The sequence below is a fragment of the Pogoniulus pusillus genome, chromosome 18 (genome assembly GCF_015220805.1).
Source record: "Pogoniulus pusillus isolate bPogPus1 chromosome 18, bPogPus1.pri, whole genome shotgun sequence".
In the NCBI taxonomy this organism is placed as follows: Eukaryota; Metazoa; Chordata; class Aves; order Piciformes; family Lybiidae; genus Pogoniulus; species Pogoniulus pusillus.
Genome location: NC_087281.1, coordinates 16,514,346 through 16,536,207, shown reverse-complemented (window position 1 = coordinate 16,536,207; position 21,862 = coordinate 16,514,346). Strand labels below are relative to the sequence as shown.

Sequence of the window (21,862 nt, the reverse complement as noted above, 5' to 3'; positions counted from 1 at the left end):
TGGTTGCAACCTAGTGTGTCTGTAATGTGCATGGGTAAATACTGATTGATGCCTTCTTTGGAATGATCCTGTGCCTATATACGTTCCCTCTAATAGAGTTTCAGGTAGAAGAAAGAAATGAGGCTTATTGTTTTTGGAAACAGTGGGTGAAGTTACTGGTCCTGTCTTTAGGAATGTGATTTCCTCTTAAAAGAAGACTTTCAGACTGCAGGTGGACAACTCTTAATTTGACTTCATTTCTGCTTTCACAAGATCTTTCAGCTCCTTTTTTCCTTTCCCTCCCCCTCTTTTAAATGTCCAGAGCCTTTAGATAAAGTGCAGCTTGTTCTGGAAATGCCCTAGAACATGCCAGCTCAAGAAGAAAAATCTAACTGCCTCTCTTTTATATACGATGAGCTAATTAAACTCATCTGTCAAAGTCCATTACTGCTGGCACTTTCTGCAGAGACAGTTTGTACAAGGGCCATGAGAAAGGTTTCTCAGCTTTGGCCTTTGCCAAGTTGCAGCTTATGTTTGGAGGCTTTGAAGAGCTCTGTCCTTTCTGCAGTACATGATCAAGGACATGGAGCCAAACTCTCTTTAGCACGTATGCACCGACTTGGTTTCTTCAAATTGGAGTTGTAGCAAGTGAAAGGAGGGCATCTATCCCTGGAAAGTGTTTCCTGAAAGTAATTGCTGTCCTGTGACAGTCAGCATCTCTCTTGTGCTCCTGCTTCATGCTAACTGCAACATTTTTGGCTTCTCTTCTTTCCCTTTTCCTTGAAGAAAGCCCCAGTCCCAGGCTGGTTTCTGAGTCTATGTAGCTCCCCTATTCCCAGTCTGCTTTCTGAGTCTGGGTGGGTGATTGGTGTTCCCCTGTAGGGAACAGCCTGGACTAGGGCTTAATATTGTACAAACTCATGTCCCACTCATAGCCCCTTCAATAGCCATGTATTTCTGAAGACTACTGATATGAATGCAACCATCCTAGACAGAAGAGCAGGGAAAAAAAGTATGTCTGTTTCAAAGGAAGGTCAGCTTTGCATTTGGTCTGCATTCTGCTGGGCAGGTGTTTCCTAACTGATGCCCAACATCAGGCTTCCAGATGGATTTGTCCAGCAGGATTACAGCAGACTGATGTCAAGGACAGATTGGCAAGCAGTTCACCAAGTGCATCAGGTTGCTTTGATAACCACATCTTTCCTTTCTGATCACTTTGGCCAAGTACAGCTCCCAGTAGAACTCCAACAAAATTGCAGTCAAGAGAAGAAAAGAGATAGCCCCGACCAAGGCTGAGTTTAAGTTTTTTTATTATTAGTTAGCTTTGCCAAACAGATAATGGAATCTGAAATTGATTTGCTAGAATGTTTTAAAGTGGATGCCACCCACTGCCTGGGACAAAGAGGGCCTCAGTGGCAGCAGGGACACTTAGGCTATGGCAGCAGTTCAAAAGAACACTTTCAATTTTGTATGCAACAATGTAAACTTCAAAAATAGTAAACTATAACCTTTCCCTCCCCCCCCCTTTTTTTTTTTTTACATAGCATGTGATCTATCACAGATAGAAATTCAATGGCGAACCAAAATCGCATAAGTAAACATCCTGGTGCTTACAAGTTTCATAAAAAGTGTTACATTTGATGTAAATATCTTACATTTTTAACTCTTAACACTCACAATTATGGAGTAAAAGCAACTGGCGATTCACCCCCTTAGTCCGTGCTCTCAGACTGTACATCAGCAACCACGCTCTTGCCAGCCCCGCTGAGCGCTTCCGGCCTGATGGTCCCACACGTGACAAGACCTCCCCTTCCTCACACTGCTGTTAATCAAGCAGAGCTCCACACAGGGGCAAAACCTGTGCAAGTGAGAAGAGAACCAGGTCTCCTGCGCACAAACTTGCGGTCCCCTGGGCCCTGCATTCTCACAGAAGCCACAGTGTTTATAGAGGGGTGAAGAGGGGAGTGTGGCCTCATGTAGCTGGGAATTTGGGGTCCCCCTGGGGCTGCAAGCCTGAGCCCTGTCATTGCAAGTGCCTCGTGGTGGGACCTGGTTCTGTGTGGCTAAAGACAAGAGTTCTGTAGAAGGCACTGGATTTCTCTTGCATGATTTTAAGTGTGGACTACAGTCACGTACAGAGTAAGGAGATTGGGCTCTAGCCTGCTTTCTCTCTAGTGCTTTAGTGCAAGCAGTTTGAGTGCTTCGCTTTTCTCCTGGTTGCAGCGCAACTTGCACTCGTCTACACAGAGTGACTTCCAAACCTCCTTCCTTCCTTCCTTCCTTCCTTCCACCCTTCACCCCATCTTCCCATCCCTGGAAAGATACCCTTTTCCTTCCTTGAAAACTTTTCAGAGTACAGCTCTGGTCAAAAATAAACATGTGATGTAGCATAGCATTTGTTTCTTTTAAATCACAGTGTGCAATGCCTCCTCTGGTACCTAACGTTCAAAAGGTCTGCCCTGCTTTTCATGAAAGTCATTCTTGAAAGTAGCCTATGCAGATAGATTCTGACTATATATTACATTCATTTCAAAAGAGAAGAGAGGTTCTTGGTTTGCAGTTCTTTTCAGTGTACTACGTTAAAGTGAAAGGTCTGGTGTGAAAAAAAGGACGAGCAAACTGGACATGCCAAGACTTGATGCCTTAGATGGTGATCATATCAAAACTGTACAGGTATGTACACCGTGTTGGACAGGTGTGCTTCTTCCCATGGAAAGACCTTTTCAGCGTCACAGGTAATGTTAGCCACAAAGTTTTGGTAGAAGGAGCATTTAATGAGCAAAGGATGCCATGGAGGGGCGAGTCCTCCGGCTTTTGTTAGGCAGTCCTGAAGCGATGTCTCCGTTCCCCTCAGGGACTTCTTCCTTCTTGCGGACTTTGAGGCGTGTGAGGAGCTTAATCACCCAGACATCCCATTCCTCTGGCAAGAGCAGCAGGAGGAAGCCCAGGCCAATGATGACGATGGCAATTACTCGGACACTGTTGAAGACAATTTCACTCGTGTAGTGATCGACAACTGTGTGGGACATTGAATGGGCGTTATTACATGGGACAGAGCATCAGGGCGGCATCCCCTTCCCTCCCTCTTGCCCCCTCAGCTTTGAAGGAGGTCTGTGGCAGAGGCATAAGGCCACAGAGGTGATGGTGACAGGCTGACCAGCCTTCCTGCTGGTTTAGCACATAGCAGGATGTGCTAGTTTGAGCCTAGCTGGGATGTTTTAGTGAGGGGAATTGGATTACAGGCTGTGAAAAGAAAACAATGGTGGTGTCTGTTTCACTCATAGGCTTGCTGAGATGAACATAAATATAGGTAACAGAGTTGCTCCCTGGCTGCATGCACTTATCTTTCTAACCTGCCATCTGTCTGACTAATCCTTCTGCTTCCTAACCCCCCTGGCTTGTTCTCCAAACTCACCTTGAATGTAAGGCAAAGTCTGGGATAAGGTAGAGGAGTGGAAAGGAGGTGGAAGGCTGGTTGGGAGCCCCTCCTGAGGACTCTGGTTTCTAGGAGGGCTGTTGTGTTTCTGTATTACTTTTTTAACTTGTCTATTTCTGTCTATAGCTGTATATATTGTAACTATCTACTTTATATTGTGCTAGGCTGTAAACATAAAGCTTCATTTATTTAATTTCCAGTGGCCTAGTATAGTCTTAAGTGTGGGGGGGACAGGTAACACCCATACCATCACACAGGGTACAGCCCCCTTTGGAGCAGGCAGAGTTGGGCTGTGGACTCAGGGTGCAAAAGGGCATGATCCTTGGAGATGCAACTGTTGTCTGCAGCAGCATCTTCTCCCTTGCTCACCTTGCACAGGAACTCCCACTGAAGCATGGCTATGCAGAGAAAGGGTCATTTCTGTTCCCCAGCACAGCAGCTCATCATGCAAATTTTTCTTCTTACTGTGACTGCCCCACTGAGAAGGAAACCCTGCACACACTGAGCCATGCACACCCTATGGTGGGGATCACACCATTTGGTACCAGAGTCTGACAAGTCAGACAGTGGTGCCCACCTCTGTGTGTGTGTAGTCAGCACAAAGCTGGGAGCTCCTACTTGCACCATAGCACCTATTCACACTGGGTTCTAGGAGTCTGGTTTGCGAGAGGTGGCTCTGAATTAGACTAGGCTTGTCTCTGCACTCCCCTGGCCAGCCTTCTTGGTCTCTGCAGTCTCATGGCTTCTGCTGTGTTTCAGAAAACTGCCTTAGAAATGTACCAGGCCATGCCCTAAACTGAACTGCCTGCTGCTCTTGATAAATGCCTGCAGTGTTATTTACCAAGGTGACAAGAATTACTAGTACATATTTGCTCTAAAGTGTAAGCACTTCTATTTGTTTCAGGTTAATGTTAAGCTTGCCTTCAAGAAAACTCATTACAAACTGACTTCTACTTCATCTGTGAATTTTAATCCCAGCCCAGAGCTGGATGACTTTAAATTTGCTTTGTTTTTCAGTATGCAGGCTTCTTCAGGCAGTGATAGAAGAGCAGTCCTAGAGGTTATGGCCAGTCATGTAAATCTATACAATACCTATTTAATATATAAAGTATACATTTGTAACCAATCTTCTCTGTAGGTCTATGGGAGAAGTTGCAAAACATGTTTAATACAGCTATTTGCTGTTGTGCATCTGAAAGGCCACAGATTTCATGTCTTCATTGAGATGCAAAAGGCAGAAATTCTTACCTGCGTTTACTGGGACACTCAGTACAATGCCAAGGGAAATCAGGGTGGGGTAGGTAATGGCAATCCCAAAATTTAGTAGAATATTGAATGCTGAAGAAGGAAAGAAAAGCACCTTTTACCCTCGTGAAACTAGGCAGAAGGAATGTCACTGGGAACATTAATGCTTTGTTACCTTCCCTGTATAGTGTTCAAATAGGAAGCATACTAATTTCTGTTGTTATTCCTGGAAGCTGTCTGTCTGCTGTATGTCTGTCTGCCTGAGACATTGCTGGTTCTGGTGGACCCTGTATCTCACTGCAGTCCAGCGGCAGGATCAGCATGAGGCTTGCTTGCAACCTGTCACTCAGTGTAATGTGCAGCGATTGCCACTTTATACTAATCCTCTTTGCCCTGCTGAAAGACTAAACAATTTTCATCTGGGAGATTTCAGCCAAGCAGTTGCTTCTGTCTGGATACCTTTTTTTTCCAGAAAACCTGCCTCCAGCTGCAGGTGGAAGATGCTGAAAATCTAACCTTCTACCAGACAGGAACTTGCTAAATGTAATTTTGTGCAATGAAATGATAATATCATTATAATATCATTGCAATGGATTGATTATAATATCACTCCATTTTAATACCATACACTGTTTGTGGAGCATCTCCTGATGAATGAATCATTGCTTTGGACTAAATTCATCCGTGTGTTGAGGTGATTAGCTTTAGCAAAGTCAGGAGAGCCTCACCACTACTGAAATTTTCGTCACAGTGAGAGTGATTTGCCACTGGAATGGGCTGCCCAGGGAGGTGGTGGAGTCACTGGAGCTGTTCAAGAAAAGCCTGGATGGGGCACTTAGTGCCATGGTCTAGTTGATTGGACAGGGCTGGGGATAGGTTGGACTGGATGATCTTGGAAGTCTCTTCTAACCTGGTTGATTCTATGATTCTATGAAATTGATAGGAGCTGGAGCTCAGACTGTCTTCTGGCAGTACTTGTACGTTGCCCACCCCAGTGATCACTTGCCAGCTTCTGGTCCACTGATAGTTAAACTGGAGGTACTTCTAGAGTCAGATGCTCTGACTGTTCAGAGTAAGAGAATCTGGGATTCAACATAGGGATGGAGAAGGGCTACTTTCAGTGGAAATGAACAGAACATTTTAGGAGGTTCAATGCCATTATCCCATTTAGGGCCCAGCCATGGCAGCTCAGTCAACACATCTGCTTTAACATGGAGCAGTGTCGTGTTTCTGATGACCAAAATTTAGATTTGCATCCCTCCCAAGCTGGCTTCCCCTGCTGGCACAGAAGTGGCAGCAGAAGAGAGGAGTGACACCTACCAAACTCCCACCGCTGCTATGTGACCCTACAGTTTCAAGAATGTCCTGCTCTTTAGGAATAGCAGTCAGCTGTTACTGAAATCACCAGAGGCTGGCCTGGCCTGGCCTGGCCTAACCTGCTTGCACAGGGGATGCTGATGAACTCTGCTGGCAGGTCTGCTTCCCATCACAGCCCAGGCAAGTGTTGCTTGTCCGTCTGAAGCAGAGTTTGTGAGTAGGAGTTAAGACAAGCTTTAGAGTTTAGTCCCATGGTATCTTCTAATGATGGCCACAGTGTTTTGGCTTTGTAATGATAGCAGCAGCAGACTCTACATTGCCACCCAGGAATGGGCCCTCTGCCTGACTTCTCAAGCTAATAACTGCAGAAACACAGAATACATCTGGTTGGATGAGACCTCGAAGATCATCCAGTCCAAACCTTGACCCAGCACTGAAGGGTCAACACTAAGCCATGGCTGTAAGTACCAGGTCCACGTGCAGTTCACCTCCAGGAATGGTGCCTCCACCACTACCCTAGGCAGACCATTCCAATGTTTGATAACCCTTTTAGTGAAGAAATACTTCCTAACATCCAGACTAAGCCTCCCCTGGTGCAGCTGGAAACCATTTCCTGCAGTCCTGTCATTTATCATCAAGGAGAAGCATTAGATTGACAAGAAGAGAAAAGAGTTCCTGAATGTCAGAGGTCTGCAGCTTCTGGCATCCTCCTCTAGCCCAAGCAGTGCAAGACCCCTCTGTCTACTCACTCAATAAGAGAACTGAAAATCCGCAGAGGTTTCCCCAAGGAATGACGTCCAAAGAGCTCCAGTACTCCACTTTGGTAAAATAAAGGATCACAGGAATGCAGGTAACGAAAAGCACATTGAAGACAGCTAACACAGACAGGAATAAGGCAGCTTCTCCAAATTTAGCACTGCCCAAAAGAAGCTTGAATAAAACCTACAAGAGATGAAAACACAGGGGTTTAACTCTCTTGCATAGCTCCGCTGGAAGGCTGGGGTCCTGGCTACAGTGGCTCTTGGCAACCTGGCCCACTGGCCAGTGCTCAGGGCTGAGGGGCTGGGTGCTGGACAGTGTCAGTCAGCACCTATGTGGTGATTCTTGCCAGACACTTGAGACAGTTGTTGTGACGCTGTGGAAAGCAGCTTGTGTGTCCCAGCCTTCTCCCTCCTGACATCCTGACAGAACAGAGAGGGGGCAAATGAGCCCATGGGGGAAGGGGACTCAGCACTTTTGGCTGATGCACCTCCCAAAAGTAAAGGTCACTCACCCCAGCCTAGACCCTTTGGTCTTTTTTCTGCATGCTTCATTCAGAGAAACTTAAGGAAAATTGACATTAAAAGCAGATGAGTTGATGAAGCAGGGCAGGAGAGTAGTAAGCAATGTCTGTAGTTTCCCTGCATGAGACATCACTGGTTTCAGGCCTTGAGATGCTACTTGAGGGGTGCTGCAGTGGTAAGCAAGTACAGTCCATGCTGCCTGGCCATACTCCTACCTTGTCCCGCTGTGCATCATGGCCTGCCCACGCACACTGCTATCCTCATCTCCCAACACACGCTCACAGTGGCAGACTGCTTTCTTCTGGCTACTCAGCAGCCCTGCAGCCCAGAGCCCAGCTGCAGTCTGACTAATGAGACTGCAGCAGTGGGGGTTAAAAACTTTGGCTTATCAGTGGGAGAAGGGATAATAAGAGAAGAAATGATGGCTGTGAGCAGTCCATCCAGGGAGCCCCTGCAAACAGATCTGGTCTGGACTTTGCCTCAGTTTTCCACCACCAGATTGTAAAGAATGCAGTGGATCCTGTGCTCTCTGGGTACAGCTTTCCCCTGCCAGGGGGCTGCAAACCAGGAATTCTGGTGGATTCTGACTTACTAGTTGGCATGCCCCCTCAGCAGTGCCAGTTGTCTCTTCCCATTGCCTATGAAGAGCACCAAAGGCGAGTCAGCAGGCTGTGGTGCTCATGGGGCTGCTGCCCACTGCCACCATCTCACAACTTTCACGGTGCAGTGCAGCTGCGTTGCTGTTCTGCATAATGGAGCAGAATACCCCCCAGAGCCACTTACTCTTTTGCCACTTGAGGATAGCATGTTGCCCTTGGCAGGGTGGGCAGCCTGCTCAAGCAGCCTGAAGTGTCTGTGTCTAGTGTGGGAGGGCAAGTTAAGGCAGCTCTGCTCCATGTGGCACAGCTTGTCTGCCTGCAGATCTGCCCACCCCTTTGGCACACACAACTCATGGAAACTGAGCCAGACTGCAGAAAGCAAAAGCTAAGTGTCAGCAGCAGCAACAGAGTGGCATTTGTTGCAGAACATGCCCTTGCATGCCAGGTGCATTGCAGAATAATACCCTGCTGGCACTGGCACTGCCACTGTGACTTCCTTGGCCACAGGCTCTGTTGGAGACCTTTATCCGTGCAAGTAGCAGCGGTACATGGGAGAGGAACCAGAGCTATGCTGCCTGCCTGCAGATGACTCCAGAGTCATGGCATTTTTTCAGGTCTGCAGAGACACTTCTCTGGTCTTGCAAGGGAATGCTCTTTTAGAGGAAAGAGCTGTATGGAACTTTGTGACTTCCATTATGTAAGGCTGATCTGGAACAGTGAGCAGAAAGCATTGCAGCACAGTGCTGAGGGACAGAGAGAGCTGCTTCTTGGTTTGGCAAGTTTCCCTGGATTGCTTGTGTTAAGGCTGCAGGACTTGCCTGTCCAGCTTCTGTTAGAGGACTGGTCTGGTGCAATTCATTAGACCAGATGGAGATGTCTTCACCTCATCCCAGTCTCCATGTCCTAATGGGTGGGTGAGCGAGCCACATCCTATAAGTGCTTATTCCTCTCTGTGGACCATGACTCTGAACAGGAGCAACACAGAGGGAAATGCACATACATCCCTCAGGCTAAATAAAATGACTCTGTCCAGCAGAGAAGGCTGCTTGTGAGCTTTCACACAGTGCAGGCTACCTAAGCTGGTCAGGAAGAGATTTTAAGCACATGATCATTTGCATAACAATCCTAATTTAGGCTGTGTATGTTACTGAAGGAAGATTGGCAGAGGCACATAACAAAGTGACTTGAACAAGAAGCTAAATCTTTGCAAGGCATTTCCAGAGTGAATGATTAAATCCAGCACTAATGCAAAAGCAGCCTCATTTTTCAAGGAGGTGTAAGTCCTCCTGTGGGCACTGGAGAAGACAATTCCCAGGAAACAGCAGTTTTCATACTATGTGAGGGCAACCACCAAAGCAAGTGAACACCTAAATGCAGTGTGGCAGAGTCAGTGTGCTTATGGATGACCCCTAAAAGAAGGATGCATGCCAATGAACTACAGGAAGGGTTACAAGTAAGAAAGGAGCAGGCAAAGTGAATGAGTGAAGTGACTGGTATCTTTCTAAGGGTAAAGACCCAGATGTACTCACCTTGTAGAGAGCAGACATTGAGGCAGAGCCCACCACTAGGGTTATCCCGATAACGGAGTGGCTGTGAAACCCATCGGCATATGTCATCATAACTATACCTGCAATGGCAAATATAGCAGCCACGATCTGATTGGAGAGAAAGGAAGAAAGAAAAGAAAGAAAGGAAGAAAGAAGGAAAGAAAGAAAGTATTACTGGACAACTCCCAGCATGGAAAAACCTTCTGCATCATTTGCTTACATAGAAAACTAGCAGTAAGCCCAGGCTGATACCTGTGGAGTTGATGTCCTGTGCTTCCCTGGCTGCAGAGAAGCTGCAGGCAGAGCTGTGAAGGAGCAGCTGCCTCAGCTAGGGTGTGCAGCAGCCCAGACCACAAGGCCCAGTGTCTTGCACTGAGCCGAAGTGGGGATTTCATCTCTGTCACTGAAGTCTCCCCACTAGTGTGTGCCTGCAATCCTGTGCATGACAGTAACACACAAGTAATAATTCTCTGACACCTGCAGGAAAGGCTTTTAGTCCTGTGGATATTTTGGAGGGAAAAGGGTTTTTAAATAAGTGGGGGAGTAAAACTCATGCAGCTGCTTCCATTTCAGACCTGTAATTTCTGAGAGCGTGGGAAGGTTTAGTCAGCTGTTCAGGCCCACAGCAATGTCTGAGGGTGGCTGTCCTAAGAGAAGTAGCCCTCATCAAGGCAGGGGACAGGCTGTCCCTGATTTAGCAGGGTCAGTAAGACCCCTGGCTTCTCTGGGACCATCCTGCCAGATGGCTCAAGCCTCCCCAGGCGGTAACTCTAGGGTGAAAAGGGCTTCCTGTACGCTTTGTACCTTCTAGTTCTGTAGTGGTGTGAGGGATGTCTTGCTTGGGCCACATCCCCTTTGGCTGCACAGTCATGGTGATGCTTCTAAGATTATTGGGATAAATGGCTTTGTTTTGACCTGGAGCTGGGTCAGTGCCAGCCATCTGTCCCCAGTCTTGGGGTCAGGCTGGTATTTTAAGTCCCATTCACAGGCTGCAGCTGCCTACACATCCGTGAGCAGCAGCTTTCTCTCACAGTTCCTGCTCATCAGAGGTGCTGGAACTGTTGAGAAGATGCAGGGGAAAAGCCTATGTATCAAGCTCTGCTGATGCATGATGAACAGTCTGCAATGGGAGGGACCCCTTTAGCAGCTGCAGGTTCTCATCCCAGCAGCACCAGTAGTCTCTTCCCTGGCCTGAGTTGGGGCTGATGCTGGTGCCAGGGGCCACCTATAAAGCTTCCACGCACAGTCACCCAGCAGATCAATCCTGCATGCTAACATCAAACCTCCAATTTTGCCCAACAGAAGACTGCCCCTTTTTTGCAAACAGAAGAGCTGCTGCTATGGAGTGGTGAGGTAGCATAAGGATAGAAAAGAGCTCACACCATCAGAAGCTGACACTTCATGGAAAATACAGCTAATAGCATGTCAAGAAGAAGGGACTTGAGTCTCTGCAGTACTGCAGTTCAAGATGATGCATGAGCACAGCTTTGACAGGCTGTAGAGGGGTAGGGTTTCTCACAGCTGCTCAGCCCCTTGCAAAGCCCAGATGAGGGGCAGAAGATTCTGAAGATGATGATTTATGACCTGATCAGAGGGAGCCCACTGCAAGCTGAAAAGGCTGGATATGCACACTGCACATTTGGTGAGGTTCAGATACAGCATCTTGGCTCCTAGCCCTGTCAGCATCAGACCTCTCCTTGCATGGCTCATTTCCAAAGCAAAGCTCAGCAGTGGTGTAACTGGGCCATACAACCCTAGACAAGTTTCTTTCTAAGGCAAGGAGACAAAAAAAACCCAACAAACCCAATGCATGGCTCTGCAGCAACATGAGGCTGTTTCAGATAGGCAGAACTAAAGGAGCTCAGCATCCCTCAGCAGTTGTCTCAAGTTAATGTGCTGGTGCTTGTCAAACAAAAGTTCAGAAACTCTCTGTGCTTTCAGAGGCATGAAAAAAGGTCACTGAATGAGACAACATGGGACAGGTGCAGAATAATGACAACCAGACTTGTCTGCGCCCTATATATAATTCAACCAAGGGAAGCTTTCCTGTTGCCCGTTTTAGATACGAAAAGTCTACAAGGATAAACTCATGGAAGAAAAAGGACTATTAACTATAGGAACATTGCTTCCATCTCAGGAAGTCCTTGAGCCTCAAATTGCTGGAGGCTGGAAAGTCTCATGAGAAAATTTCATTACAGGCTTTTCCTCGTTAAACATAGTTTTCTGGATGCCCACTACATACAGCCAGGCTTCTGGGCAGATGCACGTTTGGTCTGACTCAGTATGGATCTTTCTAGATCTGCAAGATCCCTGGCTCAGGCTTATCTGAAGGATGCCAACTCCATCAACATCACCTGTGCTACAGATCATGTGACAAAGAATGGAAGATGCAGCACCTGCTTCAGGAGTGGGATTGAAGAGCCAGGTGGAGACCACAGCCGTGCACCTCAGTGTTGCAAGAAGTGGGAATCTCTGTGCATATCAGTGAAGGGAGCCTGCCTGTGCTCCTGCTGACAGCTGCAAGTCCACTGCGGTGGAAACTTGAAGGGTGCATTAATGAACTGCAGAATTAAAAGCATTCTGTTTTGCTTTCAGCTTCAGAGGCTGGCTGACTTCAGAGCACCTCCCAGGAGGCTGGGCCTCTGCCTAATTGGAAAGGAAGACTACAATCTGGGATGCAATAGCATATTTATTTCCAAATTCAAGTGACAGATATGCTTGTCCACACACTAGGTACAGAGGAGGCACTTCCATGCAATGGATCTTTTGGACCCTGACCTCACTTTAGTACAGAGGGAAAACCAAAGTTCAAAGTCAAAGCAAATAAATGCAGGCTGCAGTTTTGCAACTAAATGCAGGCTGCAAGCAGCTGTTCGCAGGCTGCAAGCAGTTCTGCTGGGGCAGAAGTCCTTGCTTCTTCTATCAAGCATGTCATGAGGGCCAGATGAGACTTGGTCTCACCAGGTATGTCATGTAGGGTTTCTCTGGAAGCATTCCAGCCTGCCTAACAAGCACGTCGTTAGCAGCAGTGACAAGCTACTTGCACCACTCCCAGCCTGTGGTTACTTGCAGAGGCAATGCTTCAGGCACTCACAGCTTCGTTTCATGTGTGTCCTCTCTGAAAACAATATGACAGTTCACAGCTTAGTTGGACACACTGTGCCCTAGGGAGGGAGAAAGGAGAGGGCAAGTGTAGCTTCATTACAGGAGATGTAGGCACTTACAGGTGTCTGAGTGGGGGGATGGGGTTTTGTGGCTTGCTCTTACATTTAAATTCCAGCCAAATTGGGATTTAATTGCTTCTAGAGCTAGTAGCTGCATTTTTGAAGGTCAAGTAGGATACCTGTGTGTGCTTAAACCTCACTGAGCTGCTGCCTTTCTCACCTAGCCTCTGCTCCAGTGAGTGTTAACATGGATATCCAAAACAGGCAGCAAGATCTCTGCTGTGACACTGTGCATCCTGCTGCACTGCCATGGGGATGGAGAGGGAGCATGGGAGGGCTTCTGCTCATTGCAGAGCAAGGCACTGCTCCCATTTCAGCCTCATCTGCCAAATACCATCTCAAAAGGCTCAGCAACTCTTGCACAGCGTGGCCCTGAAGGACCACGAGCTTTGGCTCTGTGCTGTGTGCTGGTTTGCAGGCCCTAGGTTGCTCCCAGAGAAACCCCAGCAGCTGTTCCTCCTTCTGGTTGCCATGCCCAAGAAGAGGGTTTTGTTTTGGGGTTCATCCCAAGGCTACCCCAAGCATGCCAGGTAGCAAGACCCTCACTATCAGTTGCTTTTCACACAAACTGTACAGAAAAGGGAGGAAAGAGGGAAGAAAATGCATCTCACCAAGACACTTCACACTACATCCTTCTGCAGACAGGACTGACCTCGGCAATCCCTGTGCCACGTGAAGCTGGGCAGCAGGACTGCTGTGCTGCCCCATGCTCTGACAGTCCCTAGGGACAAGCACCTACTCACATTTAGCCACATGTCAGGATGCCATGTCTGCCCACTGGAACATAGCTCAGTCTTCCTGCAAGCTCCTTCCCTCTGTGCCCATGCCTCTTGCCTGGTGGGATATGACCATGCTTGTCCTTGAGCGTGGAGGTGGCTTCTCAGGAAGGTCTTCCCCATACCCTCTGCACATGTCCTCTCACAGAATCACAGAACCAATCAGGTTGGGAAAGACCTTTGAGATCATCAAGTCCAACCTCTCCTGGCACTCCACCACCACGACTGTGCCACAAGGCTGCTGAAGCCCACAAAAATGTGCTGCTTTTTCCCTCTCACTTCTATCAAAATGGCCAGCACATCCAGCTAGGATAACAGTGACACTTCCCTGCTTCCAGGAGCATCTCAGGATGTCCTTGCTTCTGCACTCAAACCCCTAGTGAATCTGTGTTCACCCTACCTGGGCAGGGAGGGTGGCCAAATGCAGACACCAGCTAGGCAGGGCAGGCTTTTGGCAGGTACATTTTGCAACGATTCCCAGAGCAGCCTCCTGCCTACCACTACCACAAGGCTGGCCAAGGTCTCCTGCTGGGGAGGAGTGCTTCCTGAAAAATTAACTCTTGGTTGCTCCAGAAAGCAAAGGCTAACAACCTCTTCTGAGCACTGAAAGCATTGCCTGATTGAGTGAGTAGGGAGCTCCTCAAATAGTGGGTGGAAAATAGGTGTTGTTACCATTATTGCTGTTAATAGTAAGTGCCTGCTGGTGCAGTGAGTCAGGGGAGACTCACTGGTGCTTTTTCCTTGCTCACAAGGCTCACAGCCTTGGCATAGCCCCCTTAACTCCAGGGTTGTGAGTCACTGGAGCGGATGCCAGGCATCCATCCAGCTGGTTCAGCTGCCAGAGGACACTGTGTTGATGGCTGCCAAAAAGGCAGCAGGGTCAGCAGGGAGCCATTGGGGTTTCCAATAAACCCTCCACACACAGTTCTGTCGCTGCTGCAGTTCATGCAGGGTGCAGGACTAACGGCATAAGCAGACATTTGGAATGCCACTGGGAGAGCAGCCCTGGGCAAGTGGGACTGCTGCTGCACTCCTGCAAATCCCCAGGCAGCTGCATCATGCAAACCCTTGAGCACTAGAGCTTACAGTGATCCTTTCCTCTCCTCTCCTGCTCCAGCTCCTGACTGACATGGGTGCAAAGGATAACTAAGCCAGGCCACAAGTCTGCTGTCACATGTATGAAAGCCAGGGGCTCCACTGCACTCACAGACTGGGGCCAGAGGCACTTGCAGGACTGTGCACTCAGAAGCAGCTAGATCTGATACCACAGCATCCCTGCTCCACAAGCATTTCTGCACCTGCTCACCTGTCTTTGTAGGGTGCTGCTCAACTCAGCTGTCGGGAGGGAAGGGGAAAAAGAAAGGCAGAGGGGGAGGGGGAGAAGGGAGACAGAGATGAGTCACTTACCCTCACTCCCATGAACCTGTCCCTCAGAACGATCCATGAAAGCAAGAACACAAAAGCTTTGTTGCAGCAGAACAACACGGAGACATCCGTAGTGTTTATTTTCTTTATTGCATGTAAGTAAAGGTAGTTTGTGAGTGTCCAAAGAACACCAAAGGGTGCTGCCTTGGTAAAAAACACCTTCAAAGTCAAGCCATTGTCTCCAAAAAATCGGCAGCACTCCCTGAAACGAGGAGAGAAAGGCAGCATTATTATACAATCTAGTCACCCTCTGCAGTAAATAGGTTTCTCTTCTTTCTTTGCTCCTCTTCTCTTCCTTTGGGGAAAGAGAGGCAACACGTCTTAAAGAGGAAAGGAAAACCAAGTTTCAGTGTCTGCTGCAACAGCCATCACCTGCAAAGGGTACAACCATGCAGAGGCTGCAAACATGCAGGGCAGCAATGAAAGAGCGAGGGGAGAAGCGAGGCCAGGAGGTGGAGGTGGAATCTCACTTGTGATGTGAGTGTCTTCACAGTGGACATCTTGAAACAGTGTGAGATCATCCTCCTCCTTTCACCCCTGTGGGTACCAAGATGCCAAGGGCCCCAGGCTGGCAGAAAAGTCCCTTCCTCCTTGCAGCAGCCACAGAACTCCACCGCCCACTGTGATCTGCTATGCAGGGCCTGGAATGAAGCTTGCAGGAGCCCAGTCTGAAGCTTCTCCACCCAGGCCCACAGGAAGCAGTAGGGATGGGAGCAGGAGGAGGTGGCTGGCAGTGCAGCTGCTCACTCCAGAAGTGAGGACATGCACAGACATGACATGGTGGCACCTAGGGAGATGTTGGGTCACTTACAGCAACAGTGTGGAGTTAGGAGCTCACATGTACAGTGAAGGCTGTGAAATGCTGTGAATTCCCAAGCAGGAGGCAGCCAGAACAGGTACAGTTTTGGGACAGGAAAAGGAAATGCTGGCAGTTCATTTGTGTCCCAGAGGGGCTTGGCAGGCCAAAGTGCATAGGAGGTGATGGGTTCTGGCAGGGCTCTGGAGATGTAGCAGGGGAAGGCTGGGATAGGGATGCAGGGGTCACATCTGTGGAGGTGCTGCAAGGGAAGTCTGCATGCAGCCTGCTTCTGCTGGGAGCTGCTGGTTGAGCTGTCTGAACAGAACTTCAATAATGCAAAGAAGAATGTAGTGGTCTGTGAGGTGGAGGGTGCAGGCTGCAGTAAAGTATCACAGTATCACAGTATCACAGTGCCTTCTCTTCTCCAGACTAAACAACCCCAACTGTCTCAGTCTGTCCTAGTAGGAGAGGTGTTCCAGCCCTTGAATCATTTTTGTAGTCCACTCCATGGACTTGCCCCTTGTCTTTCTTGTGCTGAGGGCTCCAGAGCTGGACACAGTACTCCAGGTGAGGTCTCACTAGAGCAGAGAAGAGCATAAGAATCATCTCCCTCAACTTGCTGTCTGTGCTTCTTTTGATGCAGCCCAGGATATGATTTGTCTTCTGGGCTGTGAATGCACATTGTTGGCTCATGTCATCCACTAGTAGCTCCAAGTTCTTCTCTGCAGGGCTGCTCTCAATCCCATTATCCCCCAGCCTTTAATGATAAGGGGAATGTCCTGACCCAGGTGTAGGACCTTGCACTTGACCTTGTTAAACCTCAAGAGGTTCACACAGGCACGCTTCTCGAGCTCATCTGGGTCACTCTGGATGACATCCAGTCCCTCTGATGTGTCAGCCATGCCACTCAGCTTGGTGTCATCTGCAGACCCATGGAAGGTGCACTTGATCCCACTGTCTGTGTCACTGCTGAAGATATTAAACAACACTGGTGCCAGTACAGATCCCTGGGGCATACCACTCCTCACCAGTTTCCATCTGGACATTGAGCTATTGACCACTACCTTCTGTTTATGACTGTTCAACTAACTTGTTGTCCACATAACAGTCCACCCATCAAATCCATCTCTCTCCAATTTAGAGGGAAGGATATCACAGAAGTTCCAGCAGATGACACACATAGCTTTTACCTTGTCCACTGATGTAGTTACTCCATCATAGACAATAGGTTGGCCAGACAGGACTTGCCCTTGGTAAAGCCATGTTGGCTATCTTGAACCTCACTGTCCTCAGTGTGCCTTAGCACAGCTTCTAAGAGCACTTGCTCATCACTTGTACAGAACTTGCCCATGTCTGAATGTGATGACCCTGGCCTTGGGATGCTTTGGCACAAACACTTTAATTTGGGCCACTGATTCTACATCTTACCACTCACTGTCAGGGCCAGCACATCAATATTCCTTGTCCTTTGTGAAATTACTTGCTTCCAGCAGCATATTTCTGCCAAACCTGTAAACTACCTCTCTGTGTCAGTAAAAGAGCTAGCCCTCTGCATTAGAAACCATGGCCCAACAGCTCCAACAGATGCTGCCTGTGCTCAGCATGTGGCCTGTATCCACCCCCCTGCCCCCCTTCCACAAACTATACCCATTTCTCATCTGGCCTTCATCCTTGTGAAGCACTGTCTCGTACCAGTCACTTGCTACAGAGATGCAGAGATTGCATGGGGGGGTTCAGAGAGACTTTGAAAAACCCAGTCTCAGCTTCACTAGAAGCTGAAATCTGCTTCCCGAGGCACCAGGGAGGGGTTGTTAGCTTGGGTGTCACAGACAGGTGGTCTAATGCTCTGAAGATGAAAAACACAGGCAGTTTGAATTAAATGACATGAAATATGGTTAGTATGAGGGAGACAAGGAGGCCATAGTCAAATGAAAGGACTTAAATAGAATTTATGTTGGGATTCTTTTTTGGGAAAAAAGTTCCTCCTGCTAAAAATCTGTTCCCCACATACAGGATGGGGTATCACTATTTTATATACAGTAGAAATGTGGTTTACTGCACTGCAGGTCTGATTCTTGTTTAGCAGATATCACTGGATCCATACATTAGCAGTTTGGCACTCACCCCCACCTCTGAATCACCCAATGTAGTGTCACAATGCCCCAAGGAACAGCCTTACTCCAGTGCAGATCAGAAGCCTGAGCCTCATCTTCCTCTTTGGGAGCACTGATCAATACAATAAAGCTTTCCTTTAGCTGTTTCAGTGAGTTTCAGCAAGCATGAATTGCCTCCTGTAGGCTGGCTCCCATTTCCAGAGGAGACTACTCATGGCAGTGGTTCTTCCATCCAGCAAGAGGTTCACAGTATCCCAGGATGTTAGAGGTAGGAAAGGACCTCTGGAGATCTGGCCAGAGCATAGGTTGCACAGGAATGCATCCAGATAGGTCTTGAAAGTCTCCAGTGAAGGAGACTCCACAACCTCTCTGGGCAGCCTGTTCCAGTGTTCTGTGACCCTTACAGTAAAGTTCTTCCTCATGCTGTGGTGGAACTTCCCGTGCTGCAGCTTACATCCACTGCCCCTTGTCCTGTCGCAGGACACAGGTGAGAACAGTCTGCCCCTTCCTTCTTGACACCCAGCCCTCAGATACTTGTATACACTTATTAGATCCCTTCTCAGTCTTCTCCTCTCCAGACTAAAAAGCCCCAAGTCTCTCAGTCTTTCCTCATAAGGCTGTGCCCCAGTCCCTTTATCATCCTTGTAGCCCTCTGTTGGACTCTCTCAAGTAGATCCCTGTGGAGGGTGCTACCAGACATCCCCCCCCCCGCCATGCACAGTGAGCCCCACTGGCCAAAACGGGTGCACTGCTGAACTGTGGGGTCTTTGTGGGGGTAGCAGATGAGTTAGGTGACTTTCTGGGACCTGGTATCTTCGGTGAAATCTGAGGAGCATAAGGGGAAATGTAGTATGTTTCATGCACCTGGATGAGTTGTTTTTTACTCTTGGTGCCGTAACACAGCTTGTGAAGCTGTATAAGGAAGCATTTGAAGAAGAGAGTTGTCAGTGAGTAGCAGTAAATAAATAGTTATGGGAAGCAAGACAGGACTATGTTGTAATCCCAAAACATTTGAGGGATGAAGTCACTCCAGAAAAACCAAAAAAATAACCTTCAGTGTTAAATATTTTGACAGAACATTTTGGATGCAGCTGCTCCTTCAGTCCAGTAATTTCAGTCTTGCCCACAGGGGTACGTCGTACCTAGTGAGTATCCTGATGTTTTATGGATGCTCCTTGGCAAAAAAAACCCCAGAGCTTGTGTCTTGTGCTGCTCCAGGCATGACTGACTGCACCAGCAGAGCCTGCCTAGCAATATTTTAGCAATTTCATCTGCTAATGAAGGGTTACTTTTAAATAAAGATAAACCCCACCCTACCTAGAGGGAAGTCTGTAAGTATTTAGCATTCTTTGAAGCTTGGCTCAGCACTGTGAACCCTCAAATGAGGTCTGACCTGCAAAGAACGCAAGCAGGGATCCTGTAAGCAGGCAGTCCCCGATGCTCCCGGTCCTTAGCCTCGCCGAAGTGCTGAGCAGCCTGGTGCTGCTGGCGAGCGGCAGGTGCGGGCTGTGTGCTAGCAGAGCGCTAGCCGGGCTGCGAGGAGCGGTGGCTTTTAGCAGCGTGCAGTGCTTGCAGATAGCTGATGCTCCTTGAAGAGCTGAAATTCTGCTTTCCTAATGTTGCCATTGGAATGGGCTGCCCAAGGAGGTGATGGAGTCTCTGTCTCTGAAGGTGTTCAAGAAAAGACTGGATGGGGCACTTAGTGCCATGGTCTAGTTGATTGGACAGGGCTGGGTGCTAGGTTGGACTGGATGAGCTTGGAGGTCTCTTCCAACCTGGTTGATTCTATGATTCTAAAAGTTACAGTCCTGACTATGCTTCTCATGTGCCTCCTGCCCTTTAGGACAGAGAACTGCACTAGTGCACGATTGCTGCAGCCCAGGCTGCCTTCAATTTTGACATCCCTGATACATTCACTTACACTTGTGACCATTAGGTCCAATAAAGCATCCTCTCTGGCAGGGCTATTTCCCGTCTCAGGAATTTATCATCAAGGTGCTCCAAGAGCCTCCTAGATTGCTCACTGCTTGCTGTACTGTTTTCTGAGCAAATATCAGGGTGGTTGAAGCCCCCTATCAGCACAAGAGCCTGTGAGTGTGATCTCTTTTTCCTAGATCACTGCCTCTGGTCTGGCAGGGACAGAATACAGGGGCCCTCTGACCCTGGTTGCTATCAGATGGGTGCCCCAGTTTCTGTTACAGAAGATGCTGCTGTCTGCAGTTTTTCTCTAAATGGTTTGCTAATTTCTGAGACTTTCATGTAGTAGTTCTTGTTTATTCCTGTGATCCTTGTAATGTGTCTCTTTATTAACCCAGCAAATGGCAAATTAGCTCTGCCCCATTAAGCAGGTCTCCAACATAACAATACCAGCAAAATACCTGTCACTGGAACCAAGCATCTCCAGTAAAGTAAGTCAGAAGTCTTCAGTGCCAAAACTGCGTGCTAAGTAAGAATTAATCCTATTGAAAGCAGGTGTTGCAGTCAATTAAAACTTGCAAATAAAATACAACAGTAAAGTGATATTTCCCCCCCACTAAGCTCAGAATTATCTGTTGGACACTATTCCCCTTTGTGCTAGTTTTGAGGTTAGCTGAAATACTGCACTGAAAGAGAATCCAAACACATATAATAATGGCTAGCACCCCCTTCAGAGAGGCTCTGACAGCTTCCAGCAGGTTTTAGTTGCAAGCACCATCTTGCTCCACCATCTCAACTTTAAGCCTGGGGTTTTGTTTGTTTGTTTTTAATTTGGCAAATCTGAAATCTCCTAAAGTTTTATTTTTGCCAAGTTCCTGAATGTCCCTCCCTACTGTTCTCTTTTCTGGTCTTTGCAGGGATTTCAAACAGACCTCATTTTCTTATAACCTCTGAGCATTGTAAACAACTCAGTGCCCTAAATTCTCTGTCTGCTTGTCAAATGAATCCATTTCTATCTGGTCTCATTCTCTCCCCTTATATTTCTCCTGATGGTCTCCTCTCCCAAGCAACCTGCAACAGAACAAGGGGACACAGTCTCAAGTTGTGCTGGGGGAGGTCTAGGCTGGATGTTAGGAGGAAGTTTTTCCTAGAGAGAGTGATTGGCATTGGAATGGGCTGCCCAGGGAGGTGGTGGAGTAGCCATCCCTGGAGGTGTTCAGAAAAAGCCTGGATGAGGCACTTAGTGTCATGGTCAAGTTGATTGGACAGGGCTGGGTGCTAGGCTGGACTGGATGATGTTGGAGGTCTCTTCCAACCTGGTTGATTCTATGAAATTGAAAGTAGAAAATACCTGGAAGGAATATATGTCCTAAGGGAATCCTTAGCACAAGCTGGTTATTTCTCCTTTCCAGACTGTTAAATGTTATGAGAGTATTCTCCTTGTCTCAGTGTTCGTACTGGAGCCTTCTCCTTCAAAGCAGCTTTGCATATGCTGCAGCTCCTAGTGGGTGATATTTTCCCTTTGTGGACTGCACTTCTTACTTTGACCTTTCAAGGTATGTACCTGAAAATTAAATGTGGATAAATTGCTCCTGATTTTCAGTGGAGCGAGCACTGCCTCCCCGGAGCACAGCACAGCCTCCACCAAGCCAGCCAAGCTGCCCTTTTGATTAGAGATTGGCAGGCAAAGCATGCTTAGCTAATCCCTGCACCGGTTGGGCCTGCATGGCTAAGTAACTGCCAGGTGTGCCCTGCGCAGTCGCACGGTTTCCCTTGGAGGCATGGAAGAAGAGGCTGGGACCACAGTGTCTCCTGGCAGCACCTGCAAGCCACTTGCTGTAAGCAAAACCAAAGAGGACAGATGAAGTGCCTTGGCTGGCAATAGGATGGAAGGAAACAAACTCGTGGCCCAAGGGTGTGTTGTCTTTGCTGCAGCCATTCTGTTTGCCTGCCCTTTTTTACCACCAGTTCTTTATTGACTGGAATTTGAAGGCAGGAGCCTCCCTGGGCAGCCCATTCCAATGCCAATCACTCTCTCTGGGAAAAGCTTCCTCCTAACATCCAGCCTAGACCTTCCCCAGCACAACTTGAGACTGTGTCCCCTTGTTCTGTTGCTGCTTGTGTGGGAGAAGAGACCAACCCCCACCTGGCTACAACCTCCCTTCAGGTAGTTGTAGACAGCAATGAAGTCAGCCCTGAGC

General features: G+C 48.1%; 1 protein-coding gene across 6 annotated transcripts in view; it reads right to left on the bottom strand.

The window, feature by feature from the left end:
• Positions 1 to 1,272: 1,272 nt before the first annotated feature.
• SLC35F3 (solute carrier family 35 member F3) overlaps positions 1,273 to 21,862 on the bottom strand; it is a 152,707-nt gene continuing 132,117 nt past the window's right edge. For 5 of the 6 annotated variants that reach the window (XM_064158550.1, XM_064158553.1, XM_064158555.1 and 2 more), the window contains 5 exons: positions 14,814 to 15,033; positions 9,389 to 9,514; positions 6,727 to 6,919; positions 4,664 to 4,753; positions 1,273 to 2,995 (listed from right to left, as the gene is read on the bottom strand). In XM_064158550.1, the coding sequence (XP_064014620.1) occupies positions 2,751 to 2,995; positions 4,664 to 4,753; positions 6,727 to 6,919; positions 9,389 to 9,514; positions 14,814 to 15,033 (874 nt within the window). In that variant the 3' untranslated portion in view covers positions 1,273 to 2,750. The remainder of the gene's footprint in view (positions 2,996 to 4,663; positions 4,754 to 6,726; positions 6,920 to 9,388; positions 9,515 to 14,813; positions 15,034 to 21,862) is intronic. The other variant, XM_064158552.1, reaches the window with a different exon arrangement.